The following is a 22845-nucleotide window of genomic DNA, read 5'->3' as shown; positions in this document are numbered from 1 at the left end:
ATCTTCGCTCTTCACCTACATTAACTAGTTTCCAATAAAAACTAACCGTTTTATATATGTAAAAAATATATTCAGAAAATTAGAGAAAAAAGTAAACTAATAGAAGCTTGGATGAAAGCAGTAGGTATCAAAGAAGTAAATTCCGGAATAAAAATTTGTTCACGTCATTTTAATGCACATGATTATATTTCAGCAAGTAATTACCATCAGCCATAACCTTAATATTTAAAACTAGAATCATACTAAAATTATAAAGTGAGAAATTATTTTTTCCTGTGTAATTGATTTAACACAATTCTGATGATACGATATAAGTATTTTGAGGTTAAGAACCTACCTGCTGCAATACAACAAAGTTGCAATAATGTGTTTGCAACGTTCTCTTAAATCGGCTTTGCACGTGCAAGTCATTGATATGATATTGCTTAAATCACCCAAAATCACCTCACCAATTATATAACGTGAATCACTTTTTAAATCCGAAGTTTGTAAAAAGTAGGCAGTAAACTTGACGGAATTTGAAGGCTAGCTTCCGGATTTGTTATTTCCGAATTTTATAATGTGAGTGGCATTAACACCACGCTCACCTTCAACGAAATTTCCTTTCCGAGGCTTTGTATCAGCCTAATCACTTATCATTTTATCGTAATTTAAAAACTTGGAAATTGCACGATACACTATAGGAACTACAATAAATTTTCCCTAATCGGCGCCATGTTTTTAGGCTCCTCCCATTTGACGGATCCCAATACGTAGACATGATGAAACGCACGATCGCAACAAAGAAAAAGAAACACAAAAGACATTTGGGGTTACATCAAACAGACAAATCCGCTTTAGCAAAACATAGGATCTTCTTCGATTAAACGCATGTATTAGTACGCACGTCGGGCTATCACAATTTAGCTAGGAGAGAAGCCTTAGAAATTGCACAATATCTGGGTAGTATTAACAGGGAAGATGGATTAAAGATAAACAGAGCTTGGAAACCACTGCTAAGAAACAAACAAACAAACGAGGGTACAACCCAGCGGAATGAAACATGACGAGACTACTGTAAAAACACGCTTAAGATCCCACATGAACCATTTATCACCGATCATACATCGTGAAGCACTGAAGTTGCCATCTATTAAGCACAGCGAAACGTCTGCAATTATAATTCGACCATGACAGAAAAGCTCAGAAGCTCTTCATCATCAAGTGGTGAATTGTTAACTTGCAATTGGTTATTCAGTATTAAACCCCGTTTATTGTCTCTATTAATTTCTAGCATTTGTAGTAAAATTAATTTTAGGCGTTTATCCTGAATATGTGAAATTTTGAAATTGGAATTAAATTTATGATTATTATTTAACAGGTATTCAGCATACATTGAATCAAATTTTTTGTTTGAGAAACTTTTAAAATGTTTAGTGATTTCTTTTTGGAACATTACTCCCGTTTGTCCTATATAGGCCTTAACACAACTGCCACGATTTACTAATTAAACTCCTGAACTTAGATGTTTCGGGGTTTTACATTTGTTATTTAAATGTATATTTCCCTAAAGAATTGTTCGTTTTAAAAGAGATAAAAGTATTATTAATCTTTTGTTGATAACTAATAGTTTTCTCAAAATTTGTTTCTTGTTTTGGAAATATTCATTTGAAATTGTTTTATATTTGTTTGTGTCTTACAATTTTGTTTATGATATTTTTTTGATTGCCTTTATTTCTTTGCTATGTTTTATACAATTAATAGGCCATTGACTATTTTCAATATAATATAAGTAAAAGGCACTATTATGATGTTAAATGTTGAATTTTTTATTGTTTCATATGCACAATTAATTCCTAATGGTTATTAAATGGATAAATGTTAACAAATATAAAGGTGCGTTTTTGAGAACAAAGTACTTTGCACGTTTTTCGAGTTTTCGGCTGTAACTCAGAAAATATTATGAAACTTTATGTAGAAAATTTGTGGTAGAAAATTAAATTTCGTATAGAAATGACATACAGTGGATGTCACTTACTACGACCTTGGTTATAGCGACCATTGTGCTATAGCGACGTCATATGTAAGCCCCTTGAATTTAAAGCACACTTTAGTACAAAATTCATGTAGCTATAGCGACTTCGGATATAACGCCGAGTTCGGGTGTAGCGACTGTTTTTAATGAATCATTGGTAACAAATCCCTAGTAATCCGATTCAGATATAGCGACCGGAGTCGGTCGCTAAAGACACAAAGATCTTTCTTATCTTTTGTTTACATTCACACAGATAGTCAACAAGTGTGATGACCTTTACCGTTGTTTCTTAGTAGCAACTGTGTTTAGTAAACTTTTGAATAGGTGTGACTTCCCGATGTACATTTACTGTTAAAAAAAGGCGAAAATTGTTTCTAAATTGAAAAACAGTGTGTGTATCTCCTTTAACTTTGCCTGTAATGGCTTCTCGATATAACAACGAAATTACAGTGGTCCCTTCGTTGTCGTTATACCCGAAATCCACTGTATTTTAAAGTCAAAAACTTTTTTTTTAAACAAACTAAATGCATAAAACAATTAAGAAAGAGAATTGTAACTTTTTCCTTGGCGGACTTAGGTAAATATTCGGTATTGGTCTATAAAAAAAAAGCTTACGTAACCCTCGTTCAAATAGCGTTGTACAAAATTTTTACGTTAAAAATTGACTGAGATATAAACGTTCAAAGTCAGACTTTTTCAGTTTTTACCTTAGTTTCGTGTCATTGGAGTTCTTAAGCTGTATTGGAAACTGCAATATCATTCACAAAGGGCAGACAAGTAAAGTTCAAAATAAAAGACAAAGTTTACAAAAGGAACTTTAACGAACCTGTACGCCAACCATTTTCATAGAACAATATCATATTTTCGTCAGGTATTTTAAAATTGTGTAGGTACATTGCTTATAATAAGTTGTAGCGACCACGAGCGTGATTGTATGCGATCGGGCATACGTGTGTGTGATCGGCTTATCGATTCGCCGACTAGCCGCGGGCGCTTTTCTTCATGTGCGCCGTATATGTAAACGTGTGTGTCGTACCTGCGTTCCGGGAAAGCAATTAAACCGTTCAAGGAAAACGAGACTTCTCTGGACGGCTGGAGAACGTTCCCGAAAGGAGGCAAGGGAGTATAAAAAGGAATAGACGATCACCGAGGAAGAGAAGAAATAAATTGACCGTTGGAGAAGTGAATCAAGAAATAAATAGAACAATGAATAGTAACAGTAGTGTTAATAAATAGTTTTCTTCTTAAAAGTTCATTTGTTAAACCCACGAACATTATAAAGTAAAAGTACTACACAATTCCTATTATGATAATCTGCTTAATGACTAAACAGATATCAATATACATACTTACCCAATAGATCTACGTTTTTCTACTAAACTTCACCTGTTTAACACGATATTTTTTTGGGGTGTGTCCCAAAATATCGTTGAAGGTATTAAGGAGATTTTTATGAAAATAAAACACAATGATCTGTATCGATCAAAGTTTTAATTTGTAATGATTGATTTTGCAGAAGCTAACAAGAAAATATTTTCATTCGATCTAATCTTAGTTTCTTTAGACACAACATTTTCAAGGTTCATATTAGCGACATATTAGTCACTAAATACAACAAGTTTACTTAGCGAATTTTGCTCGTTTATCTTATTGTTAACTATATACGAGGGTGGATTGATAAGTTTCCGGCCTGACCAAGAAAAACAAGGTTTTTAAAAATTTTTTTTTTTTATTTCTCAACATAATCTCCTCCAAGGCTGATACATTTCTCATAGCGGTGTTCCAGTCTATTAATGCCATCTCTATAGACTGATTCGTCAAGCTCCTCAAAATAACCATTTACAGCTTCGATTACTTCTTCNNNGTGAAGATCTATGTCTGAAGTGCTATTGCAGCTTTTCACTGAACATATTAACTTTTTATTTGATTTAACTTTAGAAGAAAACTTCGTCGACTCCATCATCAAAAAAATTTTTACTTTTTTAACGTGTTTTATTATTTTAATAAACAATTTTACAATTTGCGTGCACAGTTCCTATGTAAATTTTTCCCTCATTCGAGTTATAAATTTTGCCACCAGATGGTGTATGCCCATTTGACGGATCTCAATAGTGGGTATATCCATCAATAAATACAACAAAATAATTTCGGTTACTAATACTAATATCAGAAGGAGATATAGGTCCACATACATCCGTATGGATGACATACAATTGTCTTTTAATATGGCTTTTATTTTTAGATTTCGCGAACGGTAATGTTGTTTGTTTGCTTTTTATAGAGGCTTCACATAAATTTGTAGGGTTAATATGCAAAATATAATTTGTATCTTCAATCATGCTTTTATTTTGTAGAACTAAAAATGTAGCTTTGCCAATATGCCCTAATCGTTCGTACCATATTTTATAACTATTTCTTTTGTGTGTTGTTAATACGTGACTTTTAGTGTTATTTACTATTTTAAAATATATAGTATATAAGTTATTCAAAAGTTTACCTGTTAGAATTTCTTTTCCGCCCTTATTTACATGTACACCATGTTTGTCAAAAATGACTGTCATGCCTGCCTCCTGTAGTCGCCATACTGACAGTAGGTTGTAGGGCACTTCTGGTACATATAAAACGTAAATAAATATACTGGTCAGTGTGTTGGCGTCAAATTGACGCCATATTGGGAATAGTATTTGTGCTCGTTTACAACGATTTTGCTCCAAAAGTTAATAAAGGTTCTTACAATAAAAAATTTCTCAAAGTTTAATGCACACACGCCTGTTTGATATACTACTACTTCACACTTCTCTCACCAGTACAACATGGCGTCGATTCATGACGTCATCAGCACTGGCCAGTACGTTGGGTTACATTTCGGAACACATCCTTGATATTTGCATACCTAAATTCAAGATAAGAAGACGTCCCTATGACGGACTTTACCAATATTATGATATTTAAACTTCCGGAGACGATTTTTTCAACTAATGACCGTTTATGCGGTTATTTTTATCGTATTTGTTTTGTTTGTATTACCATTGTATTAACTAAATAATCAGAAGAATTGAATAATACAATACAATTAGTTATTTAAAAAAATCAATTAATTGATAATTAATCGGGACAATCGATTATTTCGATTAACCGATTAATCAAGATAATAGATAATTTTTTTACAATCGACAATCGATTATTAAATTTAATAATTGCTAAGCCCATTTATAACATATCGCCCGAAAAATGTAGATATGTAGGTAATGTGATCAAGTACTGTAAACTAATTGTAAATCGTAACTAACATTGTATGCTATATAACGTGTATTACAGCTTATTTGCCCGTTATAACAGAATCAGTACGACAGATAGAATACGTGCACGGCAATAAAATTACTATAAAATAATATTAAACTATAATATTACTACTTTTAAGGCTCCCCACAATCTATTTTTATCAACATTGTTCATATAGTAAACTTTAAACGCTACTGATTATACAAAACGTCACTTGGGTCAAATAATGACTTCTGCACAAGAAAAAATGTTTGTAAATGTGATTTTTAATTCTATTTTTGTCACTTTTTATGCTTAATAGCTTAATACAACATCATTAAAGCCAGTACAACTGTAGGAATAGATATACAGGTGCAAAAGATTAGTATGCTTAAATTTACAGATGAGACAGTAGTATTAACTTCTAGCAAGGAGGAGTTAGAGATAGCTTTTAATGAAATGGAAGCGGTATTGACAAAACAGTACAGTATGAAAATAAATAAAAGAAAGCTAAAAATACTGGCATGCAAGGGAAGGAAAAGTAAGAAAAAATTAGAACAAGTGGCTCATTTTCGTTATTTATGAAATCAGACAAGTCAGGACGGAAGGATTAGTAGGGATATAAAGCAAAGAATAGCGTAGGATCGAGTCGCCTTCAATAAAAAGAAGCCACTTCTATGCTCGCGAACGGTTAATTTAGAAATTCTAAAAAGGTTGTTAAGGTATATGTCTGGGGCGCGACGCTGTACGGATGCGAAACATGGACGATGACTACGGCGGAAAAGAAACGTGGTGTTATAGACGAAGGATAAGGATACCGTGGATAGAGAAAGAATAGGAGAACAGAGGACTCCATGGAAGTTAATAAGAAATAGACGGAATAGGTTGGTAGGACACCTTCTCAGGCATAAAAGGCTAATCAGATACATATTTGGAGAATAAAGAGGAGTTAAGAGGGATAGAGGTAGACCTAGATTAGATTACTGTTGAGATATATTTATAGATGTGGCTTGTTCTAATTTCAGGAAAATGCAAAGATTAGCTCAGGATAGGAAAGAGTGTAGGTGCACGTCCAACCAGTCTTAGGACTAACGAGCTTATGATGGTGAATAATATCAAGGAAAGGTATAGTAACTAATTTTTTAATTAATCTAATAATAATATAATGACAGGCATAATAATGTTGCTAAACAGATACACTCGCTGTTAGCCAAAAAGTTTAAACTCATAGAACAGATAGAGCCCTACTACAAATACAAACCACAAAATGTATTAGAAAACCACTTAGCCAAGCTTTATTGGGATAGAGACGTAATTACAGATAAAACAGTTAATCATAACAGACCTGATATCACACTGACCATCAAAGACACTAAAACGACCTACCTAATAGATGTTGCCGTACCAAACACTGAAAATCTTAAACAAAAACATATTGAGAAAATTCAAAAATATATTCCTTTAGCAGATGAAATAAAAGATATGTGGAATCAGAACACAGTTCGAATTATTCCAATAATAGTATCATCAATAGGCGCTATACCTAAAACATTACACGCTAGTCTAGCCGAGTTGAAACTGCATAAGTTTATGTACATAAGTCTACAGAAATCTGTAATCCTTGATACATGCGGAATAGTGCGCAGATTTCTTAACAGTACTGACATATCCCCCTTTTCAGAAAACACAACAGGTTAAACAAGAAGCAGAGTTTTTAATACTCATTGATCATATTTTAGGGTAAGAAGAACCGTTAGCTCCCTAAATTTTTAGACCAGAAAATTGGTTTCTATATCCCAAAAGATGTGAGTGAGGTTCTTTGGCATTAGCCCGTCTTCACTTGCTCAATGTTACCAGTGCAAACTGAGAAGACCAGGAGAATATAATGATGATTATTTTGACTATTACACATATAGGACAGGATTGTCCCATAACGGTTGCGGAACTTTTTACTGCAGCGACATTTACCACTTAGAAGCTAGTATACGACTAGGCAAATCATCCGATTAATTGACTAAATCGATTATGAACTGACTATTTTCGATTAATCGAAATAGTCGATTGTTTTCTATAGTAGGTAATCGATTGTTAAATTTAATAATTTCCCAGTCCTAGTAGCGTCTAGTAATTAGATCAGCTGCATTTGAAAACGATCGTTCATTCGCCAATGAACTAATAAATCGGTTACTTTTGACGGCGTCCGTTTATATATATATTTCCCAGCTTTTCTAATTGCTCTAAAGTACCTATCTAAAAGTAGGTAGCTCTTTGTCAATTTTACTTAGAATTTAACTATTAAACATGCTAACCAAACGGTTTTGGTTAATTTTAACTTCTGGTTATTCTGGTGTTCCATGGTGTAATATGACAGGTAATATAATGATTCGTTATAATCCACAATCCGTCATTTAAGGGACATTTATAATTCTTTAAAATTGTTTACTTCATTAAAATAGAGTAAAATTATTCAAGCGGTGCTAATCTTATGCCTTCTTAAGGATGCCAAGAACATACAAACATAAAAGCAATCGTAAAGAACAGAGTCAAATTTAAATGATAGCAGCTTTGCAGGAGATGTAAGAAGGATCTACCTCACTTAATGAAGCTATAACGAAATATACCAAATCAATACTGAAGCATTACCTTAAAAACAGGCTCCTGGAATTCAACTTCCTGCTCTGACAGAATGTAGCAACCATGGTTTTGGGCTGATATGTTTTTCAAGTGAGAAAATTGACTTTCCAAAAGGCCGAGGAGATCAATCACAGATTTAACAGGGAGAATAAAACAGCGAATACAGACTGGTTTGAATCCTTTCAGAACGTCAATAGATTAAGTGTTAGATTACCCCAAAGCAACATCAACGACATAGTTTAGGATTTAATGGGGTGGAGATAGATATCTTTTTTTAAAAATTTCGGAAAATGTTACGACCAAATACCTATAATGTTTCAGCAGATCGGATATATATAATACTGACAAATCTGGTCTTACAGGATGCCGAAAGTAATAACTGTACTGAATACTTCCATGTCGAAGTTTATAACTGAAGGCCGAACCTGCCTTAGATAATTGTTTAAAAGTGACGATCACTAGAGATTTATAATAGCGTCTAGTGGTGACTACTCATGGCAACGGCTAGTAGTGAGTATGAGCTACGCGTGGCCGGTTCAAGTGACGACGACCGGCAAGTAATTGGCGGCTGTATACTCCACTACCTGTGGATTTTTTACAAACCTGTACAATGTTATTTATTCGCTTCTATTTTAATAACGTAATAATAAAAACGGAAACATCGGGGTGTGTTTAGAGATCGTTCACGCCTGTTATCAAGAAACTTGAACTGAAATCCTACGTAAGCAACAGGTACTATATTTCTATGAGATGCTGAAATCAAAATTTGAGAGTATAAATATTCTGGATTCTGCAATGTACCTACAAGGCCCTTGAAGAAGACGACTTGCTGAAAGAAATTGAACCTGCCGGTAGTATAAATGGAAATTCCTTCGGCTGTGTTTTCAATAATACAGATTTACGGGGAAATAGAGTAGATTGTCCGACTAGAATTGATGTGGGTGAAATGCGTTCGATAGTCAGTGAAGCCGATGTCACAAACAGAGTTTAAACGGTTCAGTGGTGATATTAAAAACTGATTTTGGGTGCAATTCAGAAACATACACATGCAGTCAAAACGATAAAATTGAGTACCTACATAAGTCACGCGAGACAACTGTTAATGTTTTCCCACTACAGGAGAAAACTATGCGAAAATCATCATCAAGTCGGGAGGACTTGCAAGTAGACGTTTATGAGCGGAAGTGGCTAAAGCGTATTTTGCATAACGCTGTCTCACAGCTTTCCGTTTTAAATGAAGAAATTGGGAGATGGTTACGTGCTTTAGAAACTTTGAGAGTCACTTCAGATAAATCTTCTACAATGCTATTCTCATTGATTGAATCATATTCGACGAGTAATTTGCTAAGGACCTGGTAGAAATCGGTCTTAAATAATCTTCCATCAAGCACTTCTTCGAGTAGTCACGTATCAGAACTCGGCAATAGTACATTAGAATTCAGTTGATCCTCAGTTTCAGCTGCTGGAAACTGAGACGTCACTAATAATAAGAAATCGGCGAACGTTAGCAATATCTTTTGTTACGGATCTGATGAATTCTTATTTTAAAGCGCAAAACCTTTCCTTGTAAGATAAGGAAAAAACCCTGACTGAAAAGCGCATTTGTTTTCGTTGCTTGAATGTTAGATACCAATAAGAAAATGCAACGGCCGTTTGCAATGGGTCTAAAGTTACAAGGTAATAAACAAAAGGCGATTGATAAATTGAATGCGGCTCACGAAAAAGTTATAAAAAATAAATCATTAGCTAACCATACGAACCCAGTCGTATTTTTGCAGACATTGCGTGCCGGACTACAAGGCGTGGAAGGTTTTCATGAAGCAAGTGCTGTACGTAATTGATACCGAATTTCAAATCTACAACATGCGATATTTGCCGAAGTGCAAAGAAAAGTTGGTGCATTCCTCTTTGATGGAACGAAAACTACTATATACAGTCACCGTTGCTATAACGTACCCAATTGTGAAAAAATGGGAAATTATTCACGTACTTCTGATGCTAATGATGACGGCCCGATAGAACTTCTGTTAAGCGCAAATATTTCGGGAACACTATACCACAAGGTAGCATATATTGAAACCACTGTGGACTAGACATTAATAGAAACAATTCTTACATTAAAATGAATTAATTTTTACCACTACAGATCATCATCATCATCATAAGGTCGTCAGTCCTAAGACTGGTTAGACACGCACCTCCACTCTTTCCTATTCTAAGCTAATCTTCGCATTTCCCGGAAACTAGAACATCCTTATTAATATTAATTATTTGCGAACAGTAATCTAATCTAGATGTACCTCTGATTCTATAAACTCCTGTTTTTCCTTCTAATATGTCTCTGACTAGCTCTTCATGTCTGAGAAGGTGTCCAACCAATCTATTTCGCCTATTTCTTATTGACTTCCATAGAGTCCTCTGTTCTCCTATTCTTTCTAATACCTCTCCATTTCTAACCTTTTCTATCCGCGACCGTTTCTTTTCTCCGGCGCCCACCGTTCATGTTACGCACCTATACAGCGTCGCGCTCCAAACATACACCTTTAACAATCTTTTTCGAATTTCTAAATTTATTACTACTGTCACGTTCTCGCCGGGAATGAAAGCCGCGTCCCTGACTTTGCGCATCAATGCTCTACTACTAAGGTATGAGAGGTGACAACGACGATTACTATAATGTACAAAAATTCTTCTAAAATATCTCAGGAAAAAAATTTTTGGATGAGCTGCTTTGTTAATTGCAATAGTTACTGTATCGCTGCTAATAATAGAGGCTTCTATAGGGAGTTTAACGCATTTTTGAGAATTTAATGCATTAAATATCAAAGAAGCATCTGAAAAGTAGTCTACAAAGGGAATGACTGCATCAACGTAAGACCTTTTCTCACAAATTGTGAATATAAACGACGATGGTCGGTACGAGATGAAACTACTATGGTTGAAAATAGTTGGTATCGAATTGATACCTTCTATTTTGTTTCAAACAGAACTAAACTGTTTCGCGTATGAAGCTTAGCTTATACTACAACAGGCCAAAAAAAAACTAATAATTTTGCCGAAGAAAGAACGGTCGTACCCGTGCGAAGCCTTGTTTGACACGAAAACAAGAATATGCTAACAATAAATGCAGAAAATTGTAATTATTGGACTGCTGAGGAAGCGATTGTAATGAATAGATTAGTATTTTCGATGCAAACCTGTATAGGTTCTGTGATGCAAGTAGGAATGCAAATTCTTCGGTGGGCTTTTCAGAATACTTAGAGGTCATCAAGTAACTGTAAACTTATTAGACGCTAAGAGTAGAAGCGCTCCTTTGAGAATTTTATCAATACTTAAACTCGAATTATTAGAAGCCAATATTGAAGCCTGCTTATACTCTAAAATAAAAGAAAATTTATAGTGCAACGCGATACAGTCGTTTTTTTGAACTGACTATGACTGTTTTGTTTGGATCTAACGCAAGGAAAAATGAACTACATTTGTACGAAACAGAGGGTCACTAAATTTCGTCAATTTTTTTCTGAAAATTGAAAGCGTGTACCAGATGATCAAATTTTTCCAATGTAATTTCGCATGACTGTTCATCTAAATACTTATTTAAATCAAAATGGTATTCCAGATTAATGTTATAGGAAATCTCAAAGGTTACTTCATATAAAACAAAGTTTACGATGAGAAAGGAATTTCCGCTGAACTGAAAACTGGTTACGGCACATTTAAACATAGAGTCCAATTACTGACACTTATTGATTTATTTCTCCAAATACTCTAAAAATGTGAGAATTTTTGGTTGAATTTTGCGCTTTGTCAACAATTGAAAAGGGCCCTTGACTACGAAAGGAATTACAAAGGAAAAACGCACCGGAAAAGTTTTAACTTAAAATCATACGGGCTACGAATTTCCCAGTTAGTGACAATAAAATGTTGCGCGGTTTCGATCGCATTCGTAATAATTAAGGACTCATTTATTTAAGGTGGAAAACATCGTATAAATATGATAAAAAATCGCTTTGTTTCTCAATTCTACATCCAGTCGTAACGGTAGTGATTTTAGAAAAACATAGGAATGCATCACATATAGGAAATCGATGCCTCCTCAGTTAAGTTCACGATTAAAGAACAACAGCTCGTTTCAAGCGGAATCGTCCCTTCACCCTTGGACAGAGTGCGGGATGTGGCCATTTTCGAAGTAGTGGGTATTTACTACAGGAAGATGCTGATTCTCATTCCAGTCATTCGTAAAAGATGGTAATGCGTGACAATTTATATATATACTACATGTGCAGTCGATATTAGAAAAACAAAACAGAAAAAGAAATACACTGCAACGACAACACTCTCTCTCATACCATAACGTTATGATTCTAACCATATCCGTAAAAAAAAATCAATAAAAAATAAACAATTTAGCGATTAGAACACAGGTCACACACCATAACAAATTACTTAACCACGAAAAGACAAAAGACTTCTCATGACTGAGGACTAGTGACTTCCTGGGCTCTAGACGCCAACGTAAGTTCATGGCTGTCTCATACTTTCTCTCAATTTTTACATGCATAGGTTCATATTAGTTCATCTTTACCAAACAAGAACGGTATATAGTGATAATGGCACCAATCTTGTTAAAACAAAAAACAAAAAACGCGTTATCACAATTAGACTGGAACACTATAACTTGGAAATTCAATCTTCCTAGTAAGCTTTGGTAGTAGGTTCTGGGAATACTTGATTGGGAATCTCAAAAGACTGCTACACAAAATTTTGGGTCATGTCTACTTAAATTGTAAAGACATTTTTATTAAATAAAATAATTCGAAGTGGTCTGTATTCTGTCGAAACTGCCAGACGCGGATCGCGATTTCGATCTTTTTGGATCTCATCAGCGCGTCGCAGGCAGCTCCGACAGAACACAGACCAACTTTTATCTGCTGTCTTAAGAATACAGACCACTTCGAATTATCTTATTGGATTAAGGTAACGTGCCTATCACGTTGAGGTTAGCTACGCCGGGATTCGTTTTCAGCAGGTAAATATCCACACAAGTGAACCTTGTTGGTGCATACGTAATCCTAAAATGTAGCATCGTGCTACAAATGGCGTTTACTGCGCCATTTGTAGTATTTTCTAAAACATTTTTATTATAATTTGCAACTCCTTTTGCAATTTCTAAAGTAAAAATAAGTATACTTCGTTTACTTTCTGTAGCGATGTGACCTTCAGTTTGACCGGCGCAAAGTAGAAAAGAACAGCACTAGGCCAGAAAAAAAAGGAGGCACTCTCGGTCAAACTCTTAACCGATGACGAGCGTATAATCCGTACAGCATGGAAAAATTGACCATTTTATCCACTACAATTGCATTGCTCAAATGTGCTGTTATTGGTATCATTTATTACTGAAAATATCAACGAGATGTTTATTTATATTGGAAGACATATTAAAGGCTTTAACGCTTGTTTTCGACTCGCACTAGTATTCATGATTGAACAAAACTTTTGGCAGATACTGTATGAAAAAGTATGTTTAATGAACAAGAATCGAGAGTATAATGAGCTTTTTTCTCCCTACCTACGATTTTGCCAGCGTGCATCCAAGACATTGGAAGGGGCCGATCGCTGCAAAAAGTAAATGAAGTATACCTATCTACCTAACTCTTAAGTGTATAACACCGTGCAAAATCCTCGTCATTTTTTTATCATTGTATGAGCTAAATAAGTTACGTGTTAATCTAATTCCATAATTAAATTTATATTGTTCAGATAAAATTCTATTTAAGGAATACTAATAAAATCATTTCATATCCATCAACCTCCAAAAATAAGTGTTGCTTGACATACTCCATTCCAGATAGTACAATGGCTTAATTAGAAGAGAAAATATTGATATTAATAAACCACATCACAGACAGGATATTAATTTGCAGTCATATTTTACGGAAAGAAGGGCTGATAGCCAAACACATATGTAATTCAAACAATAAAGAATAAACTGGTTTCAACAATGCATTAACAAAAATATGAGTGAGTTTCCTTGGTATTAGCCCAACTTTAGTTAATATTAAAAATTAATTAGTGAATACTGAAAAGACCAGGATAACAATAATAATAAACATTATTACAAGTCCAACAAAAGAGAAAGGTAACATACAAGACTTCTACTGTTAATTGAAAGAAATAAGGAATAAGAAGAAACAACGAAATGGTCGGAGGCTAGAAAAGATAAAACCGGCAAAAAGTTCTGGGAACTAATAAACAGTCAAAGGCGTAGAAAAGAAAAATTAAGTGAAAAAAAAAAGTCGGAATGGATAAAGCACTTTAAGATTCAAATTAACGGAACAGACGTAGAAGAATCATGCATTAGAAATATGAAAACTGATAAAAAACAAAAGGAAGAAGAAGACGAAATAAGTAAAGAAGAAATTAAAAAAGTAGTTAAAAGGATAAAAAAAGCAGCAGGAGAAGATAAAATACCAAATGAAGCACGAATTTACGACGAAGATTCGCTTATAAAGAATGTACATGGGATTCATATGAAAAGGAAACTCAAAATTATCAGAAGATTGGAGGACGGGCATTGTGGCACCAATATAGAAAAGGGAAGAAATTATAGAGGAATTACACTTATGGACACTGGGTATAAAATATACGCGGAGATATTAAAAAATCGGCTCCATACAGAAATGGAAGAAAAGCATCTCATGGATGATGCACAAATATGCTATAGAAACAGGATAGGGACACTGAATGCAATATACATAGTAAAAACGGCCACTGAGGAAGAAATAAAGAAAGAAAAAGAAGAAATCTTCCTATTCTTTGCTGATATGAAGGGAGCCTTTGACAGGATAAACAAAAAGAGAATATGGAGTATCATGAAAGAAAAAGAAATAAATAGGAAGTTAAGGAAAAGAATAGAAGAAATATATAAAACAACATCATTTAAAGTGAGAATCAATGAAGAAATTTCTGAAAAAATTAGCACGAGACAAAGATTTCCCTTGAATACAGCTCTTTTCAACGTGGCTTTTGCGGATCTAGAAAATACAATCAGGAAAATTCAAATGAGAGGAGTAGTCATAGGGAAGAAGAAGGTAGGGACAGTATCGTACGCGGATAATGAAGATGGGATGATAGAAATGATGAGAAAAATAGGAAGATACATCACAGAAAGAAGCCTACAGATAAACACGGATAAATCGAAGAAAATGAGAGGCAGAAAAGGTGGTCAAAGAACAAAAAAGATAATATTTGCACGGGAAGGAAAAGAAAGACCGCATCATTCAAAACAATCACTATCTGGATAAAGATAATATTAAATTGCTATACATATAACATATACACAATAGTAGTAAAAGTATGGATAGATAGTTCAAATATACTTAAAAATGTAGGGATACGTTACAAAGATAGAAGACTGATACTTAGTTTGTATATAGAACAACAAGCAGTTATAGAGTTGGGGCTGCAACATAGAGAAGTAAATATTAGGAAGGGAGTCAGACAGGGATACACACTGTCACCGCTACTTTTTAATCTATACATCGAAGACGCCATCAACATCATTAAAGACAGTACAACTGTCGTGATAGATATAGAGGGGCAAAAGATTAGTATGCTTAAATTTGCAGATGATATGGCAGTATTGGCATCTAGCAAGGAGGAGTTAGTGATAGCTTCAAATAAAATGGATGCGGTACTAACAAAACAGTACTTTATGAAAATAAACAAAACTAAAACAAAACTACTGGTCTGTAAGGGAAGAAAAAGTAGGGAAAGAGCGAATATAAAGATAGGAGACAAAGAATTAGAAGAAGTGGTCGATTTTAGTTATCTAGGAAGCCAAATAAGTCCGGACGGAAGGAGTAGTAAGGATATAAAGCAAAGGATAGCGCAGGGTCGAGTCGCCTTCAATATAAAGAAGTCACTTTTATGCTCGCGAATGGTTAATTTAGAAATTAGAAAGAGGTTGTTAAAGGTGTATGTTTGGAGCGCGGTTCGGGTGCGAAAAGAAAAGGTTCGAAAAGTGGTGTTACAGGCGAATGATGAGCATACCGTGGATAGAGAAGGTTAGAAATAAAGAGACATTAGAAAGCATAGGAGAACAGAGCACTCTATGGAAGTCAATAAAAAATAGGCGAGATAGGTTAGTAGGCACCTTCTCTGACATGAAGGTCTAGTCAGAGACATATCAGAGGCAGAAACGGTAGTTAGGAAGGGTAGAGGTAGACTTAGATTAGATTACTGCTTGCAACGGATGTGGGTTGTTCTAATTTTGGAGAAATGCAAACATTATCTCAGGATAAGAAATAGTGGAGGTGCGTGTCCGACCAGTCTTAAGACTGACGACCTTATAATGATGATACAAAGGGTACATTTACATACCAATTCTATTCTATTTTGCATATGAATTTTACAAGCTAAATATTTTTAATCTTCTCGCTCTTCTGCTATTATTCTCCTCCATAGCATTTCTCTCCTCCTTTTTAGACCATCCTTTCCTTCCATTTAAATTACCCATTTTTTATTCTTCAATTTCAAATAATTTGGTTTTCCTCCCTTTCTTTCCATATTTTCTTGTATTCCTGTGCGAATTTTAAGTTTCTCATTTTTTCTCTTCTTTTCTGCTTATCAATGTCTTTATTTATTCTTTCCTGCTTTTTCTACACACTTCTATTTTTTCCAGTTTTCGTCTATAGTGCGTGATCGCTCATCCTCTTTCCATTAAAATATTGATAAAAGTAAAAACACTTTATTAGACAAATTAAGAAATAAAATTGTACTCCCAAATAATAATGATTTAGCAAATAACTAAATTGAATTATCAACGAATAACAGTCTACTGTAGCTAGCTCCTTTAAGATAGGCTTAACATTTTGGGAAAGATTAATCTAATATATTAAGATTGCCTTGTATCTTGTACGTTCTTAGAAACGACATTTAAGGTTCGAATAATTTATTCCTTATTTAGTATGTATAGCCAAAAAGCCGACCGGTGGAAACTTCTGCTGAATTAACAAAACTTAATAATACAGGATATAACTAAAACCTATTGGAGTTGTTTGTTGTTTTAACCTTTAAATCTTGTATTTAGTCAGTCAATCTGCAGTTCAATAAACTAACTCAGCAAAACAACATCAATCATTGGTCAATATGATACTGTAGAACAGTTGTTGTTACAATGAGTTACAAGATACTAGTGTTGCAACAGACCTTCGCTTCCGCTTCCGCTTCTGCAACTGCGGAAGTTCCACATACTTTCCCACATCTGTTTCTGCATCTCGTTCTTCATTTTTATAAAGGAAGCTTATCGGAACTTAACTAAATCTTATTTCTAATCTTTCTGAATAGCGATGTTTCAGAACAAAAAAAGTCGTAATGTTTATTATTTTTATCCGTCGACTGAACCATTTTCAAAACACAATTTAAACGGAATTGCTTGTTGGTCTGTAGCATATTAGGCAGGTATCTGCTACAACTTTTAGCGATCCAACTCTCACATTGCGAACGTATTGTCAACCGTTTTTGCTTATGAATGTAAGTATTAGATATATGTACTGCGTTATACGTATATGGCAAATTTTAAGTTTAGAGAAATATAAATGCCTTTGAATACAATCTAACTTCTTATAGGTAATTTACCGCCCGTGAGGGGGGTGTTGTATCTATCCCTATGGGGGCATTACTTTTTATTGGTGGGTTTCTCCAATAGGACCTAAATCTATTTCCTGGTATTCCGGATGTTCCAAATTTTCTTCTCTTATTGGATCTCTACTTTAATATGTTATTATCACATTATACGACTTTTACGAGAATGTAATCTTCACATTTTTTACGGTAGGTACCTATAGTTATTTTCGGTGTAGAGTGGACTTCCGCTTCCGCAAAAAATTGTTATTTACCTCTGTTTCCGCTTCTATTTCCGTTATGACACTTCCGTTGTATCACTACAAGATACCTACTTATTTAGGAGTATGAACAATATCTATGTTGTAGAGGACGAAATCCTTGATTTGGTAGATGACAATCCACAAATTAGCAGGGATCGTTGGCTCCTCTCATGCTACAGAGTGGAAAATTTTAAAAGAAACATTTGCTGCATCATTATCATTTGCAGCAATTGCAAGCATTTCTTGAAAATGGCGTGACTTATGCACTTGAGGGTGTACCATTGCAACTGTATGGACGTTATATTAATTTATGCCCCTCACATTGAAAAACTAGTGTGTGTGGTTCTTTATAAGTAGTTTTCTTGACGATTGATTGGACGTAGAGGCTTTGTACCTTGGCCGGTGCGTACTTTGATCCGCACTTGCTTCAGTTATTCCTTGTATAGGTTTGGTGATACATTTGTCACATCTAGTTCCCGTAATTGTATCAGCAAGGGAAAGATATGAATACTGTTATAATACATATTTTGAAAATAGCCAGGATAGTACGATAAATGATACTGTAGCGACCATGAGCGTGTTTGTGTGCGATCGAGCATACGTGTGTGTGAACGGCTTACCGATTCGCCGACTAGCCGCGGACGCCTTTCTTCATGTGCGCCTTATTTGTAAATGTGTGTGTCGTACCTGCGTTCTGGGAAAGCAGTTAAACAGTTCAACAAAAAACTAGACAATCCGGATGTTTCTAGAGGGTTCCAGAAAGGAAACAAAAGAGTATTTAAAGGAAGAGACGATCGCCGAGAGGAGAAGAAATAAATTGACCTTTGCAGAGGTGAATCGAAAAATAAATTGACAGTGATAGCAGTGAAATAAATAGCGCAGTGAATAGTTATATATCAACAGTAGAGTAAATAAATAGAATAATTCATAACGTAAATTTAGTAATAATTTAATAGTGTTTTTAAGTTCTTTAATAATTAGTGTAAATAAATAGTTTTTGTCGTTATCAGTATTAGAAGTGAATTCTGTTAAACCCACGAACATTACAGTACGGTGAATCATAATGTGCAATTTGTACAAAATAAAAATTTTGAAATATGCTGGGAAGTAAATTTAATTGCTTGAAAATAATAAACATGATGTGTTCTCTTACGTTTTCTGTCAAATATGGATGTATGCGACTGCTACATTAATATGAATATGTTTGCATTTTTCTTGTCACGTTACTTACTACTCGCCATGCATCGGGCTACGCTGCGCAGTATGCTACTACCTAAGCAGCACAGTTAACGCCATGTGTGGGTTCTTTCATTAACTGTGGGTTCATTAATGTTTAATGGAATCTTCCTTAGTTAAGAATATCGACTTACTTAACTAAACATAAACTAAACCTACAGCGTAGCTAAAATCTAGATAATAATGCGCACCGTGGGTTTAATTAGACAAGTCTATTATTAATTAGGACCTTCTTAAACTTTAGTAAACACAGTTAATGGTAAATTTCCACACATGGTTCTTACTTCACTGTCTCTGATTATTTATTAATCCCAATATTGATCAGCAGCAACTTCGCTATTCTGTCGGAATTGTTTATGGCATGCAAGCGAGAACAAAGACGTTCAAAACCGCGATACACGTCTGACAACTTCGACATAGTGCTGATCGAGAACATAATGTCTTTATTGAAAACAAAGAAAACTCTTCATGCATTTACGTTCCATTAATAGTTTTAACGAAGAAAAGGTGTGTCTTGCGCAACATTATCGGTCATAAGCTGTATTTTTCGGCCATTTCTAGAATTGCATGTGTCATTATGACCAAAACCCAAAATATAACTTTTGTACTACCGAATTAACCCAAGGCAGGACTTGTAGCAAATGCGAACAAGGCCTATTACTAAGTGCATTTAGGATTTAATATAAAACAACACATTTAAAAAAAAAAGTTTTCGTGACAGGCAGATTTGGAAATAACACTAGTCAAATCAATAAAGCATTTTCTAGGTTTATTAGACGTTCTCTCTAATGTTGGAAATAAAGGTTCTCCACTTCGGTTGGTGATCATCAAATTGAAGTGAATGCGTAACAGTTATTCTACGTTTAGCAAACACGACTTTTATTAATTTTCCGTTCAAATTTTATAAAATGAAAGTTCGAAAGCTTGGTGTTTCTAGGTGTTAATAGGAAACATTACTGCGTAATGCTAAGTAAATAACACAAAATAAGCGTAAGAACCTAAGAACTGCGAAACTGCAGCACAATGTAAAAAGGTAGTCTGCAAACATTTGGCTCATAATCATCATAAGGTCGTCAGTTCTAAGACTAGTTGGACACACACGTCCACTATTTCCTATCCTGAGTTAATGTTTGCATTTCCCTAAAATTATAACATCAACATCTTTAACTATTTGCGAACAGTAATCTAATCTAGGTCTATCTCTACTCCTCTTAACTCCTGTTTATCCTCTTAATATGTCTCTGACTAAACCTTCATGCCTGAAAAGGTGTCTTACCAACTTATCTCGCCTATTTCTTCCATAGAATCGTCTGTTCACCTATTCTTTCTAATACCTCCTCATTTCTAACCTTTTTTATGAACAGTATACCCATCATTCGCCTGTAATACCACATTTGGAACACTTCCAACCATTTTGTTTCGCACCCATACAACGCCGCGCTCCAAACATACACCTTTTAAAATCTTCCCTTGCTTTTATTTATTTTCGTACAGTACTGCTTCCATATTTTATTTGAGGCTACCTCTAACTCCTCCTTGCTATATGCTAATCTACAAATCTAAGCATACTAATCTTTTGCCCATCTGTATCTGTCCCTACAGTTGTACTGTCTTTAATGAAGTTGATCGCGTCTTCGATGTATTGATTAAAAAATAAAGGTGACAATGTGCATCATTGCCTGACTCCCTTCCTAACATTTACTTTTCTACGTTGCAGCCCTAGCTCTATAACCGCCAGTTACTTAGTTCTTCCGCCCTTTTTTCCATCCTCCTCTGTACAATTCTAGTTAAGATTTTTGACGCATGGGAAGTTAAGCTTATTGTTTTAAATGTTTCGCACCTATCCGCGCCTCTCTTTTTAGATATGATTACTACCACGTCCCGTTTATAATCCTCTGGAACTTTCACGGTCTCGTAAATATGACTAACTAGCTTAAACATACGATCTCTAACCTCTTGTCTTGCATGTTTTAAAATGTTACCCTGTATTTCATCTACACCTGGCGCCTTATTATTCTTTAAGCTTTTTAATACCACATTAAACTCTTCTCTCACCATGGGATAACTTAGCTCATCTGTCTCCACACTACCTTCCTTATCTAATATATCTCCTAATTCATGGCCTGCATATAGGTTCTCTAAATTTTTTTTCACCTATCTGCCTTTTCCTCATTTTCTATCAAAATGACCNTAACTGCCTGCTGCTCTTTATACATTAGGTTATAAGCTAGCTCATCTGTCTCCACACTACCTTCCTTATCTAATATATCTCCTAATTCATGGCCTGCATATAGGTTCTCTAAATTTTTTTTCACCTATCTGCCTTTTCCTCATTTTCTATCAAAATGACCCATGATTCGTTTCTTATATTGTTACAATTGTATCCTATATCTCTCAAATTCCTTTTAATTATATTATAAGCCTCATCCGTTTTACCTACTTCAAACTTTTCCTATACTTCTTTACACATACTATCAATCCACTGCCCTACACTTCCTAATTATTTCCCAATTTATAGCTTTATATCTTTTTTGACCTTCTTCGTCTGTCCTGTTTTTGTATTTCTGCCTTTCTTCTATTAATCCTACAATCTCATTTGTTATCCAGGGCGTCCTACTTTCGTTTTGTTTTGTTTAAGACCTAATATATCTGTAGCTGCTGACTTTAGGCACGTTTTAATGTTTCCATTCTGTCTCTATGTCCCTATCATTGGCTTCTCCCTTTAGTATTTCGACTGTCCTTGTAAATAGTCTATCGCGCGTTTCGTTACATTTTGGCTTTTCTAAGTCAAGACGTCTGTTACCTTCCCTCTTTTATAAAATTTTCAAAGTGAGATTGGTCTTTATAACTATGTTATGATCGCTATCTATATCTGCTCCTACAGTCTTTCACTTGATTTTTAAATCTTTCTGCCTATCTCCCCTATCATGTCTATTGCCTAATCCAACATAAACTGCTATTGCACCCACTTTACCTTCACCTATTACCGCGTTGCAGTATCCTACAGCTATTAGATTTTCCTGCCCTTTCATTAAACTTAACACGTGTTCTATATCTGCATAAACCGCTTCTATATCTTCATCACTGTAAGATGATGTAGGCATGTAGACCGTTTTTACCGACTTCGAGTTTAATTTAACCATAACTATCCTATCGCATTTTTGTAAATAACTTTCTACACTCTGCCCTACTTCCCTACGCATTACAAATTACAATTCCACAAGGTTAGGTAAAGAAAGGTGACGATGCATTTCCTTTCTACCGGAGGTTCCTGAAGATGTTCCTTTCTACTGAAAGTCTTCTGAAAATGGAATTTCTTCCATAGGGATTTCAAATCGGCAAAATCGAAACTGATTTTCGCGACGTTTTCAGCAGCTTTTCGCAATAAAACCACTATAAAAACGCCGTTACCGATCCTGTTCGCAGCGCCAGTTATTTTTGTTTAAAGTAAAAATCCGTTTTTAAAAACAGAAAAACTTATTTAAACAAAATTTGAAAATTAACTCACAAATAAGATGTGACGAGGACCAATACACTTGTATAAGTGAAGAAGTAAAAAAAAAACTTTTGGGTGTTTCATTCCCACCAGCCAATAATGCTGGTGGGCGGGCAGTCCCTCCGGACTACGCCGGAAGGTAGGGCAGAAGGCCCTCTTCAGCCTGCTTCCAGGAATCGTGGGAATGGGTGGGTGGTGGTTCGGGTGAGAAAGATGAGACGGACGAAATGAAGACAGAAGAGAATGAAAGATTATCTGTGGAATATTACTGCCTCAGCATTTGCCTAAGTGATCCAAGGAAACCACAGAAAAACTTG

The 22845-nt window shown here is 34.9% G+C and overlaps 1 protein-coding gene across 2 annotated transcripts in view; it reads right to left on the bottom strand.

The window, feature by feature from the left end:
* LOC108745188 (neuromodulin-like) overlaps positions 1 to 22845 on the bottom strand; it is a 94077-nt gene that overhangs the window by 64324 nt on the left and 6908 nt on the right. The window contains exon 2 of one of the 2 annotated variants that reach the window (XM_018481313.2): positions 4512 to 4622. The exons of the other annotated variant lie outside the window; for it this stretch is intronic. Within the exon in view, the coding sequence (XP_018336815.1) occupies positions 4512 to 4622 (111 nt within the window). The remainder of the gene's footprint in view (positions 1 to 4511; positions 4623 to 22845) is intronic. 2 annotated transcript variants of the gene reach the window in all.

The sequence above is a fragment of the Agrilus planipennis genome, unplaced genomic scaffold (assembly GCF_000699045.2).
Source record: "Agrilus planipennis isolate EAB-ADULT unplaced genomic scaffold, Apla_2.0 scaffold4, whole genome shotgun sequence".
Classification (NCBI taxonomy): Eukaryota; Metazoa; Arthropoda; class Insecta; order Coleoptera; family Buprestidae; genus Agrilus; species Agrilus planipennis.
This window is presented reverse-complemented; position numbering and strand designations above follow the sequence as displayed.